Source organism: Clavelina lepadiformis, chromosome 1 (genome assembly GCF_947623445.1).
Source record: "Clavelina lepadiformis chromosome 1, kaClaLepa1.1, whole genome shotgun sequence".
NCBI classification, from domain to species: domain Eukaryota; kingdom Metazoa; phylum Chordata; class Ascidiacea; order Aplousobranchia; family Clavelinidae; genus Clavelina; species Clavelina lepadiformis.
Window position 1 is genome coordinate 23412786 of NC_135240.1, and position 19098 is coordinate 23431883.

Consider the following 19098-nt stretch of genomic DNA (forward strand, 5'->3'; position numbering starts at 1 on the left):
TTTATAGTCTCCTAACATGAGTGTAATGACTACACCAAACAGTTAGGTTTAAAAGTGTGCGGAATATAAAAAGTAAAACAAACGACAGTAGAAGCAAACAGAACATTAGCAGAAATACAAACACTGGTACGACAAACTCTAATTTCACAAAGGTAGAGTAAAATATAACATCAGATCCAACTAAGTTTCTTCATCAGAATCGGGCGCTAACACAACAATAGTATGATCATCGTTTTGGCAAGGGGCAAAAAATACTTCTCTCATGTCTCTATACTCTGGTTCAACTGGAGAGGAAATATGATCTTGGCCCACAGCAAAGTTTTGATCTGGTATCTCTGGACTGCCATCTGCATGTCCACCGTTATTCCTAGTTGTGTCCTCAACTATTTCGTTTAGTGGGGACGTCCTACCATGATTAGACATTTCGGTTGAGTTTGATGAACCATTGGGCAGAACAGATGAAGTTTTTTGCTGATTAATTGATGACTGTTTTGTTCGTGAATACCTGGCACCCACTGATTTTGTGGTGCTCTTTTTTACCTGCAAGTTTTTGCTTCCATTTACCATTTTCGTCTTGAAAGCTGTGTTGGACATGACATTATTCTCTCTTTGGGATGAAAATTCATCATTTGCTATCGTAGCCAAAACAAAATTCGCTCGGAAATAATTCTCTTGTTCGACAGTAAATATCAAGGGTTTACCACCACCTTCAAAGAACAACTGAATAGGAATACAAGCGACGTCACAAAATGCCAGGATTGCTCGTAAGTCCTTCAGGCTGAAAGTTACATCGGTGTCAACTCCAATCTAACAAAAACATTGTTGTTGATGTTGTATTTGTTAGACAACATGCCTCACTTTTCATCACAATCTCATCTAGTCACAATTACATTGAAGAAAGACAGTAATCATATGCATTAATTGACACATTATCATTTGCAAAGAAGTAAAGTTAAGTTCTTAATTATGGTCTATGCAGTGAAAGTTCATTAATTTAAAGCTGAAGGGATCAAATAAGCTGCTTTGAGTCATCTGAAGTCGTCATAATAAAAGTTGATACATAAACATTTCCCTTGGTCCTGTAAAGTTACTTTCAATTCATAAAAGTTGAGAAACTTCCAAAGTACACAAAATACTAGGGATGTGCCGTGAGGACGTGCGAACCCGAATATTATGAAGGTCGACACGAACGAATCCCGAATCTATTCGTATGAGAAACAAACAATAAAATTTCATCTAAAAGTTGTCAAGTCTTGCTTCTGAAATGACGTAATCGATAAACAAATCGCTTTCTTTCGAAAAATGGAGTCTAAAAAACAATTGAAAAACCAAATTCGTTAGGAAAACGACCTTCATTGTAAGTACTGCTGACTCTAGTTTAGCTTTATCGAGAAACTAGATCATCATTTTTAACAAAAGTCAGTAAATTTATAAGTAATATTGTATTCGGGTTCGCCATTGTTGGTATTCGTGTTCGCCCAAACCTTCCATAAAGGCGATATTCGGCGAATCTATTCGGGTTTGGGTTCGTATCGGCCCATCCCTACAAAATACACATCCTCTTACATGCATCTACCTGGAAATCTGCGAATTCTTCAGGATTAAGACTCATTTCTGTTCTCATTGTGAGAGATGCTTCATCGTCAGAGTCAGTATAGCTCTTCATGTTTACTCGGCAGGGTGTGACACACAGTGATATCTCTTCTAGACTTGGTGAAAAATTGACAACAACATCACTTAGAAGCTTGTGCTCGCATTTTAAAATGTTTGGGAGAAGATCCTTTGCAAAAACTGCCTGTGAGAGATGTAATAATAAACATAATTGTTAAAATAATAGTATAAATCAAATAATAATATAAATAATAATGAAATATAATAACAGCAATAAGTAAATGCAAACAATTAATTATCACCCTTTATAATAGGCATGTAAACTATCGACAGAATGCTAAAAGATACATGAGACATAATTTGTCAACTGCTATACTGCAATAAAGAAAGCCCAGTGGTAAAAACAGTCGCTTGATAATCGTTTGATCTGCGTTTGAATTTCACATCATGGACATTTCAAAAAAGCTTGTCACCTTGGTCACCACCATCCAGGGTTAAATAATATGGGAGGGCATAACTGCCGAAGGTAAACAGCATCAAGAAAAAGGAAATAGCCAACCTACTTTAACTTGTACCAGTGGCCCGACAGTAAGAGCAATATCTTCTCATTACCCGGAGGCTCGAAGCCAAGTATAGGGACCTTTCCATAATGCAATAAGGTTTTCATTTAGATCCAAATGGTCTCATTGAAAAATTACCTGAATTGAGTCACATTCCTGGAAAGTTAGTTGGTGAGTTTTTGTAATTCCATGTCTGCATTTGAGCTGGAAGACAAGTCTGCATTCTTCTTCATCAAGATTAATATCACATGATTCAACGGACCTTTCAATGGAGCTTAGTGATTTGAAAACTGCCCATGCAACATACAGTAAACAATTGGTGATAAAATCACAGTACACATGGCAGCGTGGACCAAGATCAGAATACAGTATTCTAAGTAACTTCAGATCGTAACATTGTTTGTATGGATCAAAGATGGCCAACAAGTCGATCAACGATTTTCAGTCAATTACAAGTGATTTTCAATTTCATTAAAACCTTTCGGAGTTTAACTTTTACGTCAACAAGCAATTTTATTAAAATTTTGTTCAAACCCACTTAACGAGTAAAATAGATAAACAAGTCTGAAGGAAATTTTAAAAATTAATCAATTTATTATCAATAAAATAAAAAAATTGGTTTCCTCTGTGCAAAGGTAGATTTTCATTACTTAATTATGACCTAATTCTTCGAGCCTTCTCCTCGTTTCATTTTTAATTAACATCAATTACATTAACTACTGTTTATAGGCCTAAACAAATTTGCATCTTTAGCAAATTTTAAATGTAAATGCATGCAAAGTTACGATAAATGAAAAGTTGCCACAATGAGAAGTTCCTCAAAGAAGAATTAGCTTTTGCAACTGATATCTTTTTGGTGAAGAAAAAAGTTGTGTATGTTTCAAGCGTATTTTACTACTCCTGTTGTTTGTAAATATGTTACAATGGAATTACAAAGAATTACATGGATAGAACTTTATACGACAACTTTCATTGCATAAAGTCTTTGACTAAAGCGTTGGTTTCTCAAATAATGCAAAAAAGTAGCAAAGTAGTGGATAGTGCATGAATAATGGCACCTTCCACAGCCCATTCCTTAGTTTTGGAAGTAAATGCACTGTTGTTCTGAAGTGGAAAGCTACTTAGCTTGCAACCACAATTTTTACAACCACTACCTTCGATCTTTACTAAACCCCTCACCCCCTGGCAATTTTACTCACAAACACGATGATAGCTACTGATTATGGAAAGTTTGTGGAAAATAAAAACTCAAGAATCGTTCGATTTTGCTTTTGTTACCGGAGTTAGTTTGCAAATATGGGTTTTGGAACAATTTTAGCAGCAGTTGATCAAAAACTGATAACAAATTTTGAATTCGATACAACCTGTAGACAAGTTGGCCACCCCTAGCATATATAATGGTGACCGTTTACCATGGTATTGTATTGCACCATAGCTCCTGGCCTTCAACTTGTTGTAGTGTTTATTTCATAAACCAGTTTATACTTGTTATAAACATTGAAACAAAATAAATGGTTTTCAAATTGTGTAATGATAAAAATTCGGCATGGATGCTATTACCAGGCAACATTTATGCTAATAGTTTAGATGTATATAAAAGTAGCTGTACCTTTATAAAACCGTAAAATATGTAAATAAACCATAAAAATATAAAACCTTCAACCTATATAAAACCGTACAATACGATACTGCCATACCTTGTAGCATTGTCTTCACTGCTACTTTGCACTTAAAGGTGTCAACAGCATCACCGTTTACTGTAACATCGCCGCAACCATGTTCGTAAACATGAAACATTGAACGCATGAACAAGAAGCAAACATAAGCTGACCGCGATAAATTAACTGTCTTTAAAGCAAGGCCATTTTCCAGTGGTTCAAAATATATTTCCGAACCAATCTTTGCAAGACAGTGTATCGCTTTTGCAAATAATTTAACGTTCACCGCGGGTAATATGCACTTCATTTTGCTAATTGCACTGTATAACTAAGAGCTGATCATCATAACAAAAATCCATAAACTGCGACCAAAACAACGATTCGATTTGGCGCTAGCAATAAACCTAGCTAAGCTGAAGATGTTTAAGCTTTCTATAGACATCATACGATCTATCAAATGCGTGTGTTGTTAAACTTGTTAACGCCAAATACTTTGGAGCAGAGGTTGGTATTACTGTATTAGGTTTGTTACTTAGTTACTCTTACACTTCTTGCAAATTAGACGGTAACAAAACGTTTATGGTTGAAGAAAGAGTAGAAGAAAAAGTCCTTGACAACGCTTTTGGTTTGATGATGGTCATCATCCATTTATATAGATGTTAAATATCAAGTCTATCAAGTCATTATCGATTTATATAGAATAATAGATGTTAGAAATCAACCTTTACATAATACTTGGTGCAACATAATTTCCTTACGCCCTAGCTGGGATAGTTGAACAATCTCCCAACAAAAAGCCTACAGCCTCTGCAGAATGTAGTTTAAGAATGCCTGGTAGTCATAAGTGATGACAATTTCATGACTTTGTGAAACTCCATCACTAATTAATAGGGTAGGCAGGTAGGTAGATATGCAGTCAGAGAGAGTATTTGCAATTTGCAGAGCAATGCATTCTCTTCTTTACTGTAAGAGTGTAGGTGTTTTGCAATCCCAGGTAAGCTTTCAAAACAGTTTAACGGAAGACATGGTGTAGGCCTAAAAAATTTGACAGAGAAGTAAAAATGTTACTTTTTATATAGTTTCATTTTTAATAACTTTATAAATAGGCTATGTGAAGTTAAACATGTTATAACTTCCCCAAAGGAAATCTTGAGGTCTATTTATATTAAAATATAGAGGAATTAGCTAACGTCTTTCTAACTTCCTAATGATATGTCCTAGAGCAGGGATGTCCAACCTGCGGCCCGCCTGAGATTTTTGTGCGGCCCGCTAGTCATTTTCACTCCGAATACTTTGATGACTGATATTGTTAAAGTAGTTAATTTCATCAATTTTTCTTGAAAATTAATAGGTTCTGCGGCCCACTGAATTATTTCAAGTGACAATGCGGCCCACTATAATAAAAGGTTGGACAGCCCTGTCCTAGAGGCTTCTGAAAACTTTCAAAGACCCATGCGACGACGCTTTTACTTTATCAACGCTTTTTTAAAAAAGTACCGTAATTGCAGTGATTCTATCAATCGATCTCTGAGCTCGCCTACCTTAGTTTTTCCAGCTTGTACTTTTTGTGCTAGATATTTTTAGTTCTATATACAGGCTACATTGCTGGAAAACAAATCAGTAATCTCGCAACGTAGCGCGTAAGCGCCCGATAACTTCTTGTTGGTACTGGTCTCTCTTGTTAAAGGAGAGACTATAGGCCTATATATAGAGCCAGGCAACATATTTTCAAATTTTTTTTATCGCGTAAAGGAATTCATATGCAACTCACCTGAGCGAAATCGTTACAATCCAATGACCAGTTTGCTTAGAATTATAAAAGAATCAAAGTGGGTCAACAATTTCTATTGTTAAGTAAAGGTGATCAAAAAAATCTTGCCACCCAAAAAATTGGCGGCGGTAACTCAGAAAGGGCCTGTTATAATAGCGTGAAGGCCACAAGATATTGCACAATTGCTTGCAAAATTTATCAGCTTCGTATTCTAAGGAGATAAAAGGCAATTAGCAAGATTTGCATAGGCCTATGCTCACGACAACATTGCTTATAATTAACACTAATTGTGCACTTAGCAGAAGGTGTTGCATTGATTTATAATTAAGATAGAGGATGAGCAAATTTAGTAATGTCATACCTAATAAGGAAAAAAGAAGAAGACAATAAGTTTTGCGCAAATATTTGTAACAAGGTAATACACCACCGAGGCTCACAATAATGAAAGACGGATGCATTATGTAATCAGAATTTATGATGTTAGTCACGTGAAAAGTTGGTAGTGACAAACAGTTACTAACAGGATAATGACTATATAGGAACAATGCTTATTTTAACTATCCCAGTAATCAAAAGTCTTCGTTTTTGACTATTCTGTTTCTGGATTTTATTTAAGGAAAGTAATAAATAATACAATATATATCCTATCAAACAATATTTGACAGGAAATATATCGGCAAAAGTATTTTTCAGTAATATTTATACATTGCTGATTATGTAATTATTGCCAAAAATGCATGGTAGGCTACATTTAGGGTACTGTTAAATATGACCACAAGTGGCGGCAATTTTGTTTAAGGTGTCAAAATGCATAGGTGGGCAGTACCACGATACGATAGTAGCCTACCAAATTACTGTACCGCGGTACTTTTTCAGTACCGAATCTCAATACCGAATTATTTTTTGCAAGAAATTTCAGTCGATCCGGGTACTCGGTACTTTTCAAGTGACTATTTCAAAATTTTAACTAGTATATTTTCAAAAGTACATATTAATTAATCCTTAATTTTAGCATCTGTTGCTGTTTTTTAATTTAGAAATGTCAAATAATATTGCAAGCGATTAACGTCACATATGTTTTGACCTGGAGTAACCTTTACCGGGGGCATAATAGCGGCAAACATTGCATTTGCAGCAGTATTTTTTACACAAAAAGTACCGGTATCGACAAAGTACTAAACTACTTTTTTAAAATAGTACCGAATACTGGAACCGTGGGTACATTTTTTGTCAGGTACCGGTACGCTTACCGATGGTACTTTCAAAGTACCGACTGCCCACCTCTGTCAAAATGTGACATCACTATGCTTGAAGGTCAACTTTTGAATAATTGTATGGAATATTGTATTAGTGGAAGGGGAGCTTGGAATTTGGATGGCAAAGGACAGCGCAGGTATTTGTTTGTAGTTGATGTCTATTTTCAGCATTGAAATTTCACAGGTGACAGGACATGTAGAAAGCGAAGTATTGTATCTTCAAGGCAACTACTGGTTTTGAACTAGCGATGAGCCAAGACCGAGTTCAGTTCAGTGAACTGAAGCTTACAGTCAGTAGCATCATCCTTCACCCGTACAAACAGCCCACACCAAATGTAAGTCAGGTTAGGCCGAACAAACGCACGATATTTTCTTACGAGCCTAAGTACGCTTTTAACTTTCCTATTTCTTGTGCCTCACACGAAACGTTTTAATCATTTGTGATCGAAACACCAGCGTCATGCGAATGCACATTGTTTTTACAAGGTAACAAGACGTCATAATTGGCGTCACATTTGCCTTTTGTGATACAGTTTTGACAAAAACTGTTTACTTTAAGCCTTGCTAGTGACTTGACAAAACTTGGCCCTCACTTTAAGCGTGAGTTGCGTTCGACAGGTTCGACTGCAGTAGCCTCAAACATCGACACAACTTTACATTTCGTCATGCTAAAATCATAGTGCACTGACGACCGTGCGTTTTGTCATAGTGGAATAACTTTGTACAACGAAATGCGATAAATTGATATCGTTCTCTTCAGAATATTCCGAAGAATAGCCAACAGCCGAATGTAACACAAAAATATCGGCGTGGACCCTAAAATGGGTGAAACGAAAGGAATTAGAGCACATTGCAACGTGTTACGGCCAAAAAATGGTTAAATTTGAGCTAAGTTAAAGTCGTTTTTGTTAAAAAGCTTCTTGCTTTGTGCTACGTTTACTCTTTGAGCCAAACAAAAGGCTTGCGGTTTCAAATGACAAACGATTGTTGAATCATGTGGTAAAAGCTCACTTAGGCAAGAGTGGGAATCAGAAATATATTTTTCACTTCAAAGCTTGTGTTGTTGGAAAAATGCGCTTTAGAGGTTCAGAAAAATAGGGTTATACAGCAAAGTGGACCCATCATGCTTGCATCAACTTAATCTTATATCGTAAATATGATTATTCAAAGCTTACTGAGCTTGAAAAAATCTTCATGAATGCAATATTACGAGGCAGGCCGAAGCAAAAACACAATGTTTAAAGCACAGTGCAGTTAGTTTTAATGTTTCTATCCACATGGAAAGCAAACATGGGAAAGGATAGCAAACAACAGTAAAAACGTAAAGCTGTACGCTAAGTATAGATAAAACTTTGGCCGGAGAGAAGCCAGAAAATTAAAAGTGGCAATATGCAAAAATGTTTTTCTAAAAATAGTTGTTGAAGTGGAGAACGAAATACTCCAAGACGTATCGCATTGTTTATTTTAGGTATAAATTATTTAGAAACGTTTAAAGTTTTTTTTTTGCTTCGTGAGGAGCTTTTTCAATTCGTTGCTCATAAACGGCCTTTTGCACACAAGCCTTGGTTAGTAAAACATTTTCCATTTATAGTAAAACACCAAGGGAACTTCCAAAGTTCGTTTTAGCATAACAAATATATCTTCAAAACTATACTTACTGTTCAGGCACTCATCAGTGCAAATACGTGACCTTTGTGAGGGTTTTTATTTAGCTAAGCCGCATACTTACTTCTCTTTGGTGGTGGCAATTTCGGCGCTGAGGGTATGCCATTTGCTCATTCATTCGTAAAAATTGCGGTTGGGCTACGGTGAGAAACATCAAATACAAAAATTGAAAATATTTAGCCAGCAGTTAAGAGGAAGTTGCAGCACTTTTAGCTGGGAAAGTTAAATCTGCGTATTTGTAAAATTGTTTTTTTATTTATATCAAATCGCTATAACTTGTTGAAGTTATATGTTTATAGTTGTCGAAAACAATTGAAGCAAAACATGTACGTAGAATTGGGTGTATTTATTGGAGTATTGGTTTCAAGTTTGGTAGCAGCTATTTTAATAACAGCAGCAGTGACATGGACTATTTTTAAGAAGAGGCGTCCGCCACCACCACCACCACCGCCGCAAAAGTATCGAGAACCAACATCCCAAACGTATGAACCATCTCCTGATGTCGGGGTATTTCAAAATCCGTATTTTGAACGAAACGTAGGTCACAGGAACAACGAAACCGTTTTAAACCTGGACACAATCTCGAGAGACAGCTCAAGTTTTGAACAATGCAGCACAACATATGAAAACGGATTTGCGACCTATGACCTTGCTGAAGATGTAGAAATTCCTGATGGACAGAGTGGAAACCAAGTTCATCATGAGCGGGATAACAGCAGCGGTTTTAGCCCTGAAAACAAAACAAACGTTTATGATCTAACCGAAACCTTTAGCCAGTCGTCAAACAAGGTGAGTATTTCTTGTCTTGTGGTAATTGTCATAAAAATTGGTTGCCTACGCGACGTCGTTTTCTATTTTCGACTAACATCACTTTAACATTGCATTCGGTACTTTATTGCGATTTACAAAGCAACGCAATTAAACGATTTTCAATTTCTAGACGGCCAGAAACGATGGTGTTGTAGAAGACGGGTCTTACATGACGTTTGAAAGCAACGGTGATGCAACATCACGTTCAGGAGTGCAAGATCGGAACAAATCTTTTCATGAATCTGCAGAGAGTTTACCTCCTCCATCAGAGGAATTGACATTAGAAAATCCTTATCAGGAAAACATTGAAGATGATAGCAGCAAGGAATACGAAAACATATGCATTTCCCAGAAGAAATCTCCTGCTCCAAAACCTCCGCCTGCTCTTCCGAAAAATCCTCCTCCGTTAAAAGCAAAGCCGAAGCACATGACACAGGATAGCTCCGCATGAGAACTGTTTTACGGTTTTCAGGTGTTCCGCAAAGATTGCGATGTTTGTGACGTTTCAAAATGTAGCCATCATTGCACTTGAAGAATTTGTATGTATTTCCACCATAATTCATAGTACTCAACCATAGAGCACGTGCCTGGCAGCAAAATGAAAATCAAACACATTTCGTATTTGCTCAAGCGTACAGTTTTCGTATTACAAAAGGTTTTCGAAACTTAATCGTCAGCGTGGAATGTTTGCTTTGTCCACATTATAGATCTTGTAGTAGAAAGACAATTGTTATTTTATAGCTATTAAATGTTTCTGCTAATTTCACTGAGTTCTGAAAACCTGTCTACTTTTCGAAAAACATTTAATACAGTCATTTCATAAACAGAGCGTATATATTATATTTTCAAAACTATTAAGTCCGGCTAGATATCCAACCTATATACACACAAGTACTGCTGACAAGACGATTTCATACAAAATATGTACGTTTCGTCACTGCTGTAGGTAAAATGCGTCAGTTTTAAGGGCAAATGGCACAAGTGTCCAAAATAGTTGAATGTCAGCATGACTCACTGCCAGTGATCAGAAATAAGGGCCTTGGAAAACAGAAAACACGAGCTTTAAAACTGATAAGTGATAACAAATGATGAAATGAGAAAGCACTCACACTGAAACGATAGATGGGATATAAGGAACATCAACAAAAGCGTCAATGGACAACACAGAAATATTGACCTCGTGCTTGTAGTTATGCAAATCAATTCTATGCATATATCATTAAAACGTAAGTATTCCCACCGCATTTACGAAATTTTCTATGCGAATGGTTAGGCACAGCTTAATAAAATTGATATAATGACTGAAGAAGTGGTACAATGAAGATGTGAAAATGAAGATGCTGGCTAGGCCTATAACATTAGCTGAATTTTTCGTGATACAAGTATGAGTCCACTTAAACATTGAGTTACAAAATGAAACTTCATGGTTATAGAGGTGTTAAACTGAAAAGGAATTGCATAGCATCGAGCTGAATATGTTAAAAATATATTTTTAGCATTACTGCGCATAATACCAGAAACGGCGTTAGGCTATAAACGGCTTTTCCATGAAACTCGTCCATAACCGCTGTTTCTGTGACAAGGCAATTACTTCTAGGTATAGAGTTTGGAAACATTCCGACGCCAATCGGGTCAGGCTTCACAAAATGATTTGATTCTTGGAACTCTTTAATATGTTCTTGTTTGGCAATACGATGCTGTTTCGAACAACGATCTCCGGCGCCACAGTGACCTTTCGACCTGACCGCAAATACATATATGAGACAACCAACTGATAAAAGCACAGCCTTTGTCCCAGAAAAAGATATTAAAAAATTACCAGGCGACAAGAGTAAGTAAGAAGAAGATAAGAAAAGAAGATATAAAATAGGAGTAAGAAAATTACTTGCACTTACCTAGCACAGTTATGGATGGAATAAGTTTTCCCTCATCATCGAATAGAGCCCCGCTAATCATTTTAGCATAAGGGGCGTTAGGGTTAGGCTGGTGGGCGGTGCCTTCCACCCTCGACCACTCACCCACATATGATTGCCATCCGATTATTGCGTTCAACACGCAAGAGTGATTCTATTCGGGGGAAATAATTACAGTAGTTTTAAAACCAGCCTCCCACAGTTGCGAATATCCTCTTATCCACAGAAGATATTTAGAAAAAGCAGTTCAATAGTATTAATAACACAAATCTGCATTTATCAACGCTTTCAATAGTCCATGCTGTGAGCTGCAGGCTATTTTACCTCAATCACCGCGCCTGGTAGTATAATGGAGTTGCATACTCTAACACCGGGTCCTATTTTAACATCTTCTCCAATTGTTACATTGGGACCTAACACTGCACTGGAGTGGACAGTGGCTGTTTCATGAATAAATACATCACCTGTAATTACAAAAATCAAGGACTGCAACTTGTGTGTAATGCTACAGTCACTCAATCAACTGAATCCGATAAACTTGATTATAAAATTGTTAACTGGTTGCAGAGTAACTCTTTGCCGTACATCAATCCAATCATATTTACTAAGAATCCTCTCGAAATTACCATAAACACTACAACCTACCAGATATTAATGGTCCCGCATTTGGGGCATTTCTTGCCAAGCGGTGAGAATTAGTCTTGTGGTAATTTGATAAGTAGAGCTTGTTTGCAAAAATGGCAGACCTGGGCAAAAAGATGTCTTGCATGCTTTCATGTATGAAAAACACATATGTCAGTTACATCTCCACACTATATGCATTGAGTGATACTCACGCTGCTGATTTTATTTGGCTCCAGGGCTTTGTTGTTTTGTACACAAACATTTTGCCAGAGCTCACATAGGGCACGAGTATCTCTTTTTCAAGGGAAATCTTCTCTGCAGCTGCATCTTCATCATACATGTCGCTACCAGAAAAAGAACAAAATTCAGAGTTTGTGTGAGGTCATTGAAAGCCACACATGAGATGCAAAGTTTCAGACACAGAGCATATAGGTCCAAAGACAAAGTAGTAATCTAGAAACTCACATGAATCTTTCATTTTGATGTTTACGGAAGATATTCCCCAAGTGATTCAGCACTTCTGGTTTAAACACATACACTCCACAGTTTATTAATGAGCTAACAAAGGTTTCTGGTTTTTCAACATAATGTGTCGCCTCGTGTGTCTCAGCATTCTCAACCACACATCCGTAACTCATGGACTCCTGGTGTGGAGCCTGCAAAGAAAATTTTAAATCAACTTTTGCAACAGTTTCATCATGAGTAGTGTGGTAGAGTGAGCTGTATTTGAAGTATGTGGCTCTAACTGCAAAAAACAAGATAAATGTAGCACTTCTTTCATTTACACGGCAAAAAATTACCTCAGTTGTGACAATAGTAATCGCCCCATCAGCACAGGTTTCTTGGTGAAACTCCACGATGTCCTTTAATGCTAAGTTGCAACAAACATCAGCGTTAAATACGAAGAATGCAGTGGGTGACCCCGCTTCAATTTGGTCGCGATAGTGATACAATCCACCAGCTGTGCCGAGTGCAGTATGCTCAGGAAGATAACTGAAGGAAAATAGAACAGAAATGGCACATTTAAACTAAGTACAGTAAACATGACAATGGTTGAAGTAATGTTCAGGTGTATTTTAAACATAGTAAGCACCAAATATTTGCAACAGTAGCATGGTACTTACCGAATAATTATGTTATTATACTGCTTTCGAGCACTTTGAATGAACTTCTCAATTTCTTCACTTTTGGGGTAGAAGCCAATCAGAAGAATTTCTTTTATCTGATCAATCTAAACACAGGAGTATATTAATTATTATTTACATACATGCAAAGAAATAAGAATATTACACAATGAAGTCAGTAAGTCAAATTGTTTCCTTACCTTGGAACAGGCTTCAATGTGATGCTGTATCATTGGTAACCCAGCAACAGGGAACAGCGGCTTGGGGACATCAAACGAAAGAGGACGAAATCTTGTGCCTAAAATATTTCCAGGTAATTAGCTAATTCATTTCAAAAGTTACTAACCAACCACTTCTTACTAAAATAAGATAAAAGAAACTTACAATGAGCACAATTGACATATATGCGCTAAATAGGCATTCAAAAATATACTAAACCAAATACAAACTATCAAGACAGTTAGTGCCAATACCTTTTTCAGGGCCGCCAATTAATATAACAGCTTTCCACATATTTGCCGGTGGCTTCATTTAAACTAGGAATACTTCTACATCAAACTATGCCAAATTTATGAATACCTAAAAATTGTGACTGGTTATATGTGAACATCAAATCAACTGTATAATATTCAATAGATCTTATTATGCCAATGTACATTTTAAAACTCTACACTGGAACCCTAGATATGATAACTTGTGTTCAAATTGTACTATACAACAAACGCTTAATCATCAAAAGTTTGTATATATATGAACATAAATTTGATTAAAACAACAACATAGTAAAAATATGATTACTTAGGTAAGCACCAAGCAGCACAAATTAAACCAAAGCCTTTTCAACTGAGTGCAACTTAAACACAAACATGTTACAAATATCATTGAAAACAAACAGTTTCATAAAGATGAAAAGAAAACGCAAATAATAAGCAATGACATAGTTTAAATACTCTCTGAATCACTAAATTCAAGCATCTCACTCTCAGCAGAAGCTGTCTGCTGATACAATAAGGTCAGACCTGTTAAATCTTCGAGGTAATCATGCGGAGAATTAAATACCTCAAGCAAAAATTGAAAGCCTTTTTCTTTATAGGCGCTTACGACAAAGTCGGAACAGCCAGTGCATTTTCCATAAGCTTCTGTCGTTGGGTAAAAGATTTGATTGTGCGAAAGAAATCCTCGAATTTGATGGGGAACAGGGCCCAAACATGAACTGGCTTCATCGGACAAGGATCCAGGATTTGGAAGAGCGAGTGGTCCATGTGGATGCTGCAGGATTGATGCCATTAGCTCAACGGCTAAAGCGGAAGCTATCATTGATACACCGGGTCTTGATACAGTGCATTGTTGATCCAATGTTCTGTCTTTCATAGAATTTCCAGGAGCAACCACGTCATTGCAAAAATAACAACCAAGTTTCGACTCTTGGTCACTGCTTTCAGAAGATGATGAGCATGGAATATTTTGATGAGAATTCATACCATGACGCATTACAAGATAGGAATCAAATCCAAGGGCAACATTTATAACAAATTTTCGTTTAACTGTTGCCAGAAGTGTAGGCAGCCATCTGCTTTCTCTGGTGTCCATCAGAAGATAAATTACATCATGAGAATCCACCAGGTTTTCTATTCGATTCACATCTTTCTTCACTCTTGCTACTGACTCTGCTCTGTCAGAGATGGGATGTCCTGGCATTGGAATTGAGAGCTCAATTCCTTCTGCATTTACTCCTGGAAAGATCTTTTTCAAACGTTCAGCAGCTGCAGGGGCTTTCGATTTGCCACCTGCTGTGCTGCAGTCGGAAAATTCAAACAAAGTCTGCCGTACAGGATTAGAAAATGCTACAGTTCCATAATCAACCAATGTGATGTTTGTTACACCCCAGCCTAACAAAGCTCGAGCAATGTTGCACCCTAAAGTTCCTGCACCGAGAAGCAAGCACTTGCAGGAAGATATTTTTTTTAGGTCAAGCGAGGGCATCAACCTCCACTTCATCAATTTTAAATTTAAGTTAACAGAAGATTCAGCCAGTTTTACAGGATCCATATCCTCAGCAAGATCAACACGCCGCGGACCATATTTGTTGGCTTTGTTTTTCTCCCATCCAGTGCTATTTAGAGGGCACTCTTTGATGGTACTTACATTGAGGGAAAAACATAGACTATGTGATATGTTACGTTTTCCATCCTGGGGTCGATCTCGGTAGCAAATTATGTCAACAGTTTGACTAAGCTGTGCAGACCAATGATAGGCAATAAGACTTAGATAGTTCCTAAGTGGCCAGCCTGGATAACCAGGGATAGTTGATGGATCACAGTAGGCAAATATAATTTTATGTCCCTGTTGATATAGAAGCTCAAAGTCTTTCAGCTTACAAATGGTCATCGTCAGCTCGGAGTTACATGAGCCAAACAAGGTTGTGGGGGAGCAAATGATGAAAAAGTTAGGTAAAAACTGATTTTCTTTGCGATATAATTGGACTGCATTTTGTAAAGCTTCCATAAACTTTCCATTGTGAACATCCGACAATAAATTACTGTGACACACAGTTACTGGAACAGAATGTACAAATGCAGGGAAGGCAAACCAGTAGTAAAACATGAATTTCTTCAAATCGGCAAAGCTGAGAAGAAGAAACCGTACAAGCAGATCTGGAGACAATATGGCTTCACCACTGGTAATTGCATTCCAGATCAACTTTGCTTCTTCCTCAAGGATCGCTTTTTTGTCACAAGACTTGAAGTCTTCTATTGTATTTTTGTTGTGCAACCCACCATGTGACGAGAAACAAAGCGGTGGAGCCTTGTTTTTCATTTCAAATGCTCCAAAGTCAATACTGTGACGGCAAGGTAAACCTTCTGTATCGGAGTTTGTGTAAAATCCATTTAACACTTTTCTGGAGTCATCTAATTTGAATATATTAAGCTTGGCTTCTGCTAACTTGGTCCAAAATCCACTCTCAATGGTACTTAGGAATGGCACGAACTGCAGTATGTGCCTGTCTTTGTCTTCAGACATAATATTATCAACGTCAGGTAATACTACTTTTTTATTTATTACTGTTCAATGCCTAAAGCTGCTTAGTGACTATTATAACTTATCAAGAAAACTTATTTTATGATATGTTTTCTACCATTAACTTTTTTGGCTAAGGTTACCTTTCGTCTTTCCACCAAATAAATCTTAGCAACCGTCTGTTTCAGCAGATGGTTTGGATGGATGGTTTGATAATCTTTATCCTCAGACTGAGGATCATGTAAAATGTGATCATGGAGGATCATCAAGAAATCATGTGTACAAAGACATAAACCGGAATGACGTCATGCTCTGAAGCCTCGGCTTTTTATTTACTATAAATTGCTGTTTAAACAATCAACTTCTGCTTGTTTTTTATTATAAACTGGAAAGTGTGGCAGCTGCAAACACGAATTTCATTAACATGCACGCCAAACTTTTTTATTTTCACGCCATTTTCTAATAAATAAATTGTGTAAACACAATTTGAGTCTTTGCACGCACGATTTCTCATCAAAAACTACTCAAACGAGGTTTATTACAGTGCACACTTCCAAGAAAAAAGTTCAGTAGTTTTTCAACAAGAATTGGTACAAAGATGCAAATTTTTGCATGATGGCATGTACCGGTACTAAAGGTTCAGTTTTTTGTTTATATTTATTATAAATTGGCTCGAAAAAAAAAAAGTTTGGCATACACGTAGATAAACTTTGTGTGTATAGAAACCATATTTACCATTACAGGGTGCGGGAAATTAACACACTTCCCCGTTTCTACTATGATCCACCAAAAGTCATAACAGGTCCAGTGAACAGGACAGGCAGACAGTGGGGTGTTTCTTCTTTCATACAGACACACAGATCGGTTCTATCTTGACGGTGACACAACGTTAATGTCCTGTCAACCTATCAGCTTAACTTTTGTTTTATATTGATGTGTTTAAATTATGTTTTTTGTAATTAGTGTTTGGTGGCCGTGTTGACACTAGTAACTTTTTTCCATTCTCGTATTATTCAGTAATGCACGTTTTTGCCCTCGAGGCCTTGCCACATTTGCCCATCTAATTTGTGAAAATTACTATCATAATAAAAATGAAATGAATGACAGGAGCAAGTGTCGTTTACGATGTTTACAAACAGTTACAAATGTTTCTCCTAAGGGCATTACAACGGAAGCGCCACCGCCACTGTGTTACAATTTTCTGGTATTAGACTGCTTACTCTAGGCTTATCTTCATATTCTAAAATCAATTGATACTTACGTGGAATGGATCTTATCTCGTCTCCATGAAATTACATCACGATCATCACCGTTTTGATTTCAAAACAAATCAGAATCATTTCGACTACGTGACAATTCGCTGTAGCGAGGTAATTGTGCACACAAAAATTAAGATTGAAACCCAATTAATTTTAAAATTTCGTCAGTTTTAACATTTTCTCACTGCGCCATATGATCTTGGTTAAAAAAATACGTTTAACAACGTATTAAAGCTTTTGATAGTGTTTTTAAGATGAAAGTCTAACACGTTTATAAGAATTTTGATCCTTTGTAGATTTTAATCTTAGTTTTGCAAAAGTTGTCTTTCTATATTCGTCATAGTTACAGAATGAAATGGTCGTTAGTGAAATAAACAACCTGGAAATAGAACTTTGTACGCTTCTAACTACGTTTTTGATTCAAGTTTTTCAGTTTTCTCACTTAAGCATGAAAGATTTAAACGTTCGTATCGTTTTTTTATATCATGGTAACTTTTATGCCACTCAAGGCTACACGAACATCTCCCACCTCAAATTGTTCGTTTTTGATGGATAAAGTAGGCCTTTTACCTTGAAATTTTGCTGTAAAACTTTTGTTTTTTTCCATTTATTTAAAAATATTCACTTTTGGCTCGCTAAATGAGTAAGAGGGTCTCTTATTATAAAATGCGGAGACGTTCAACCATGCGAGCAGGCCTTTGACTTTAAAATCACTCGACCATAACCATTTTCTCTTTCACCTTCTGAGTGGTGATTAAAAAAGTCTACCAATTTTTACTTACTTTTGCGTGACCTTCCATGTTCTTAAATAGGTTCGATGTGTTCAGTTAATCTCTTGTGTACGTGTTCCGAAGAAGGTCGTTTTAAATTTTTGATTTGCCGAAAGTTAAAGTTTAATTTGAGTTGGTGTTCCTTCTGTATGCTAATGAAAATGAAAAAGCAGCATTCTCCAGGAATTACACCGCTTGCAAAGAGCCACCTTTCATTTGCAATTGCGCCACAGCCTATACCAAGCTACAGAATCTTGGGTTTCTTTGCTTAACAAGCGTCTAACTACTTTATGAGTCCCGTTGTTGAAAGATTTATATTTTTGTCAAAGCGGGAAATGTGCCATAGAAAAAGGCACATGTTTTTCTTGGAAAGGCTAACATGAAATTCAATTTTTTTTATGTTTAAAAAATGACTGTTTTCATCAACATTTTAGCCTTACCTAAACTATTGCAAAAAGGTATTGTAAAAATAATTTTTAAAAAGAATTAGATAAACAAATTACAAGATAAATAATTTTAAAATAAAACTGATAGAAAACTTCATTATCATACAAAAACCACAAAACTATCCATAAGGAGGTGGGTTTAAAAGTAGTCCATAAACGTAGCGCCGAAAGCAAATACCTATATTAAAAGAAAGCACGATATCACAATTTTAAATAAGCCCAAGCCGCAAAGCCGCGCTAAAAGCGAAATTTCTGCAGCTTTGCAGCTGTTATTATCTCAAACAATTATCACATAAACCTGACTGAACCATAAAAAGACTAAGATAAATAAAACACGTGGGTTCAGGACGACGATCATTACAAGATAGATTATGCGTGCACAGAACAATAATTGAAAGATGAATAGTTAGTTAAGAATTTTCTGCTAAACTACTACCGTAATAAATTAACTGATTTATCGAATTGCTTATATCCATATTCCATGTTTCCTCGAAAGCTAACAACACGGTTATATATTGGTTACTTCGTTATATTGAACCAATTATTGAAAAAAGCCTTGAAGTTTTTACGACATTATTGTACATACCGAGAATATATTTATTGTGCTGCCAAA

At 36.5% G+C, this 19098-nt stretch overlaps 4 protein-coding genes across 6 annotated transcripts; 1 reads left to right on the forward strand and 3 right to left on the reverse strand.

Moving 5' to 3' along the window:
* Nucleotides 1–47: 47 nt before the first annotated feature.
* Nucleotides 48–4229, reverse strand: LOC143449558 (cell cycle checkpoint control protein RAD9A-like). Its single transcript, XM_076949848.1, has 4 exons — nt 3869–4229; nt 2310–2461; nt 1577–1795; nt 48–807 (listed from the first exon to the last, which is right to left on the reverse strand). Exons 1-4 carry the CDS (start codon nt 4134–4136, stop codon nt 181–183), a joined length of 1266 nt encoding a protein of 421 aa, XP_076805963.1. The 5' UTR covers nt 4137–4229; the 3' UTR covers nt 48–180.
* Nucleotides 4230–8535: 4306 nt separating this feature from the next.
* On the forward strand, nt 8536–10007 carry LOC143450513 (uncharacterized). The gene is made up of 2 exons (XM_076951095.1): nt 8536–9310; nt 9462–10007. Exons 1-2 carry the CDS (start codon nt 8846–8848, stop codon nt 9780–9782), a joined length of 786 nt encoding a protein of 261 aa, XP_076807210.1. The 5' UTR covers nt 8536–8845; the 3' UTR covers nt 9783–10007.
* Nucleotides 10008–10146: 139 nt separating this feature from the next.
* LOC143450509 (mannose-1-phosphate guanylyltransferase regulatory subunit alpha-A-like) lies at nt 10147–13571 on the reverse strand. The gene is made up of 10 exons (XM_076951082.1): nt 13466–13571; nt 13193–13290; nt 12993–13099; nt 12669–12861; nt 12334–12524; nt 12081–12212; nt 11890–11990; nt 11569–11708; nt 11227–11398; nt 10147–11071 (listed from the first exon to the last, which is right to left on the reverse strand). Exons 1-10 carry the CDS (start codon nt 13521–13523, stop codon nt 10971–10973), a joined length of 1293 nt encoding a protein of 430 aa, XP_076807197.1. The 5' UTR covers nt 13524–13571; the 3' UTR covers nt 10147–10970.
* LOC143450490 (ubiquitin-like modifier-activating enzyme ATG7) lies at nt 13572–17341 on the reverse strand. Of its 3 annotated transcripts, XM_076951072.1 has the most exons (3): nt 16746–17341; nt 16154–16240; nt 13572–16003 (listed from the first exon to the last, which is right to left on the reverse strand). In XM_076951072.1, exon 3 carries the CDS (start codon nt 15807–15809, stop codon nt 13935–13937), a length of 1875 nt encoding a protein of 624 aa, XP_076807187.1. In that variant the 5' UTR covers nt 15810–16003; nt 16154–16240; nt 16746–17341; the 3' UTR covers nt 13572–13934. The 3 variants fall into 3 exon arrangements, with proteins under 3 accessions (XP_076807187.1, XP_076807173.1, XP_076807181.1); XM_076951058.1 differs by having other exon boundaries at nt 13572–16240; XM_076951066.1 differs by having other exon boundaries at nt 16154–17341.
* Between the last annotated feature and the right edge of the window lie 1757 nt (nt 17342–19098).

Bases quoted from the DNA above. Each gene is read 5' to 3' on its own strand.
- LOC143449558 (XM_076949848.1), bottom strand. From the start codon at position 4,136: ATGAAGTGCATATTACCCGCGGTGAACGTTAAATTATTTGCAAAAGCG. The intron at 2,462-3,868 runs GTATGGCAGTAT...TTGCATGGGCAG, and splicing joins AGTGAAGACAATGCTACAAG to TTTTCAAATCACTAAGCTCC. The intron at 1,796-2,309 runs GTAATTTTTCAA...CATCTCTCACAG, and splicing joins AGGAATGTGACTCAATTCAG to GCAGTTTTTGCAAAGGATCT.
- LOC143450513 (XM_076951095.1), top strand. From the start codon at position 8,846: ATGTACGTAGAATTGGGTGTATTTATTGGAGTATTGGTTTCAAGTTTG. The intron at 9,311-9,461 runs GTGAGTATTTCT...TTCAATTTCTAG, and splicing joins TTAGCCAGTCGTCAAACAAG to ACGGCCAGAAACGATGGTGT.
- LOC143450509 (XM_076951082.1), bottom strand. From the start codon at position 13,523: ATGAAGCCACCGGCAAATATGTGGAAAGCTGTTATATTAATTGGCGGC. The intron at 13,100-13,192 runs GTAAGGAAACAA...TCCTGTGTTTAG, and splicing joins ACATTGAAGCCTGTTCCAAG to ATTGATCAGATAAAAGAAAT. The intron at 12,525-12,668 runs GTAATTTTTTGC...TTTTCTTTGCAG, and splicing joins TTACTATTGTCACAACTGAG to GCTCCACACCAGGAGTCCAT.
- LOC143450490 (XM_076951058.1), bottom strand. From the start codon at position 16,013: ATGTCTGAAGACAAAGACAGGCACATACTGCAGTTCGTGCCATTCCTA.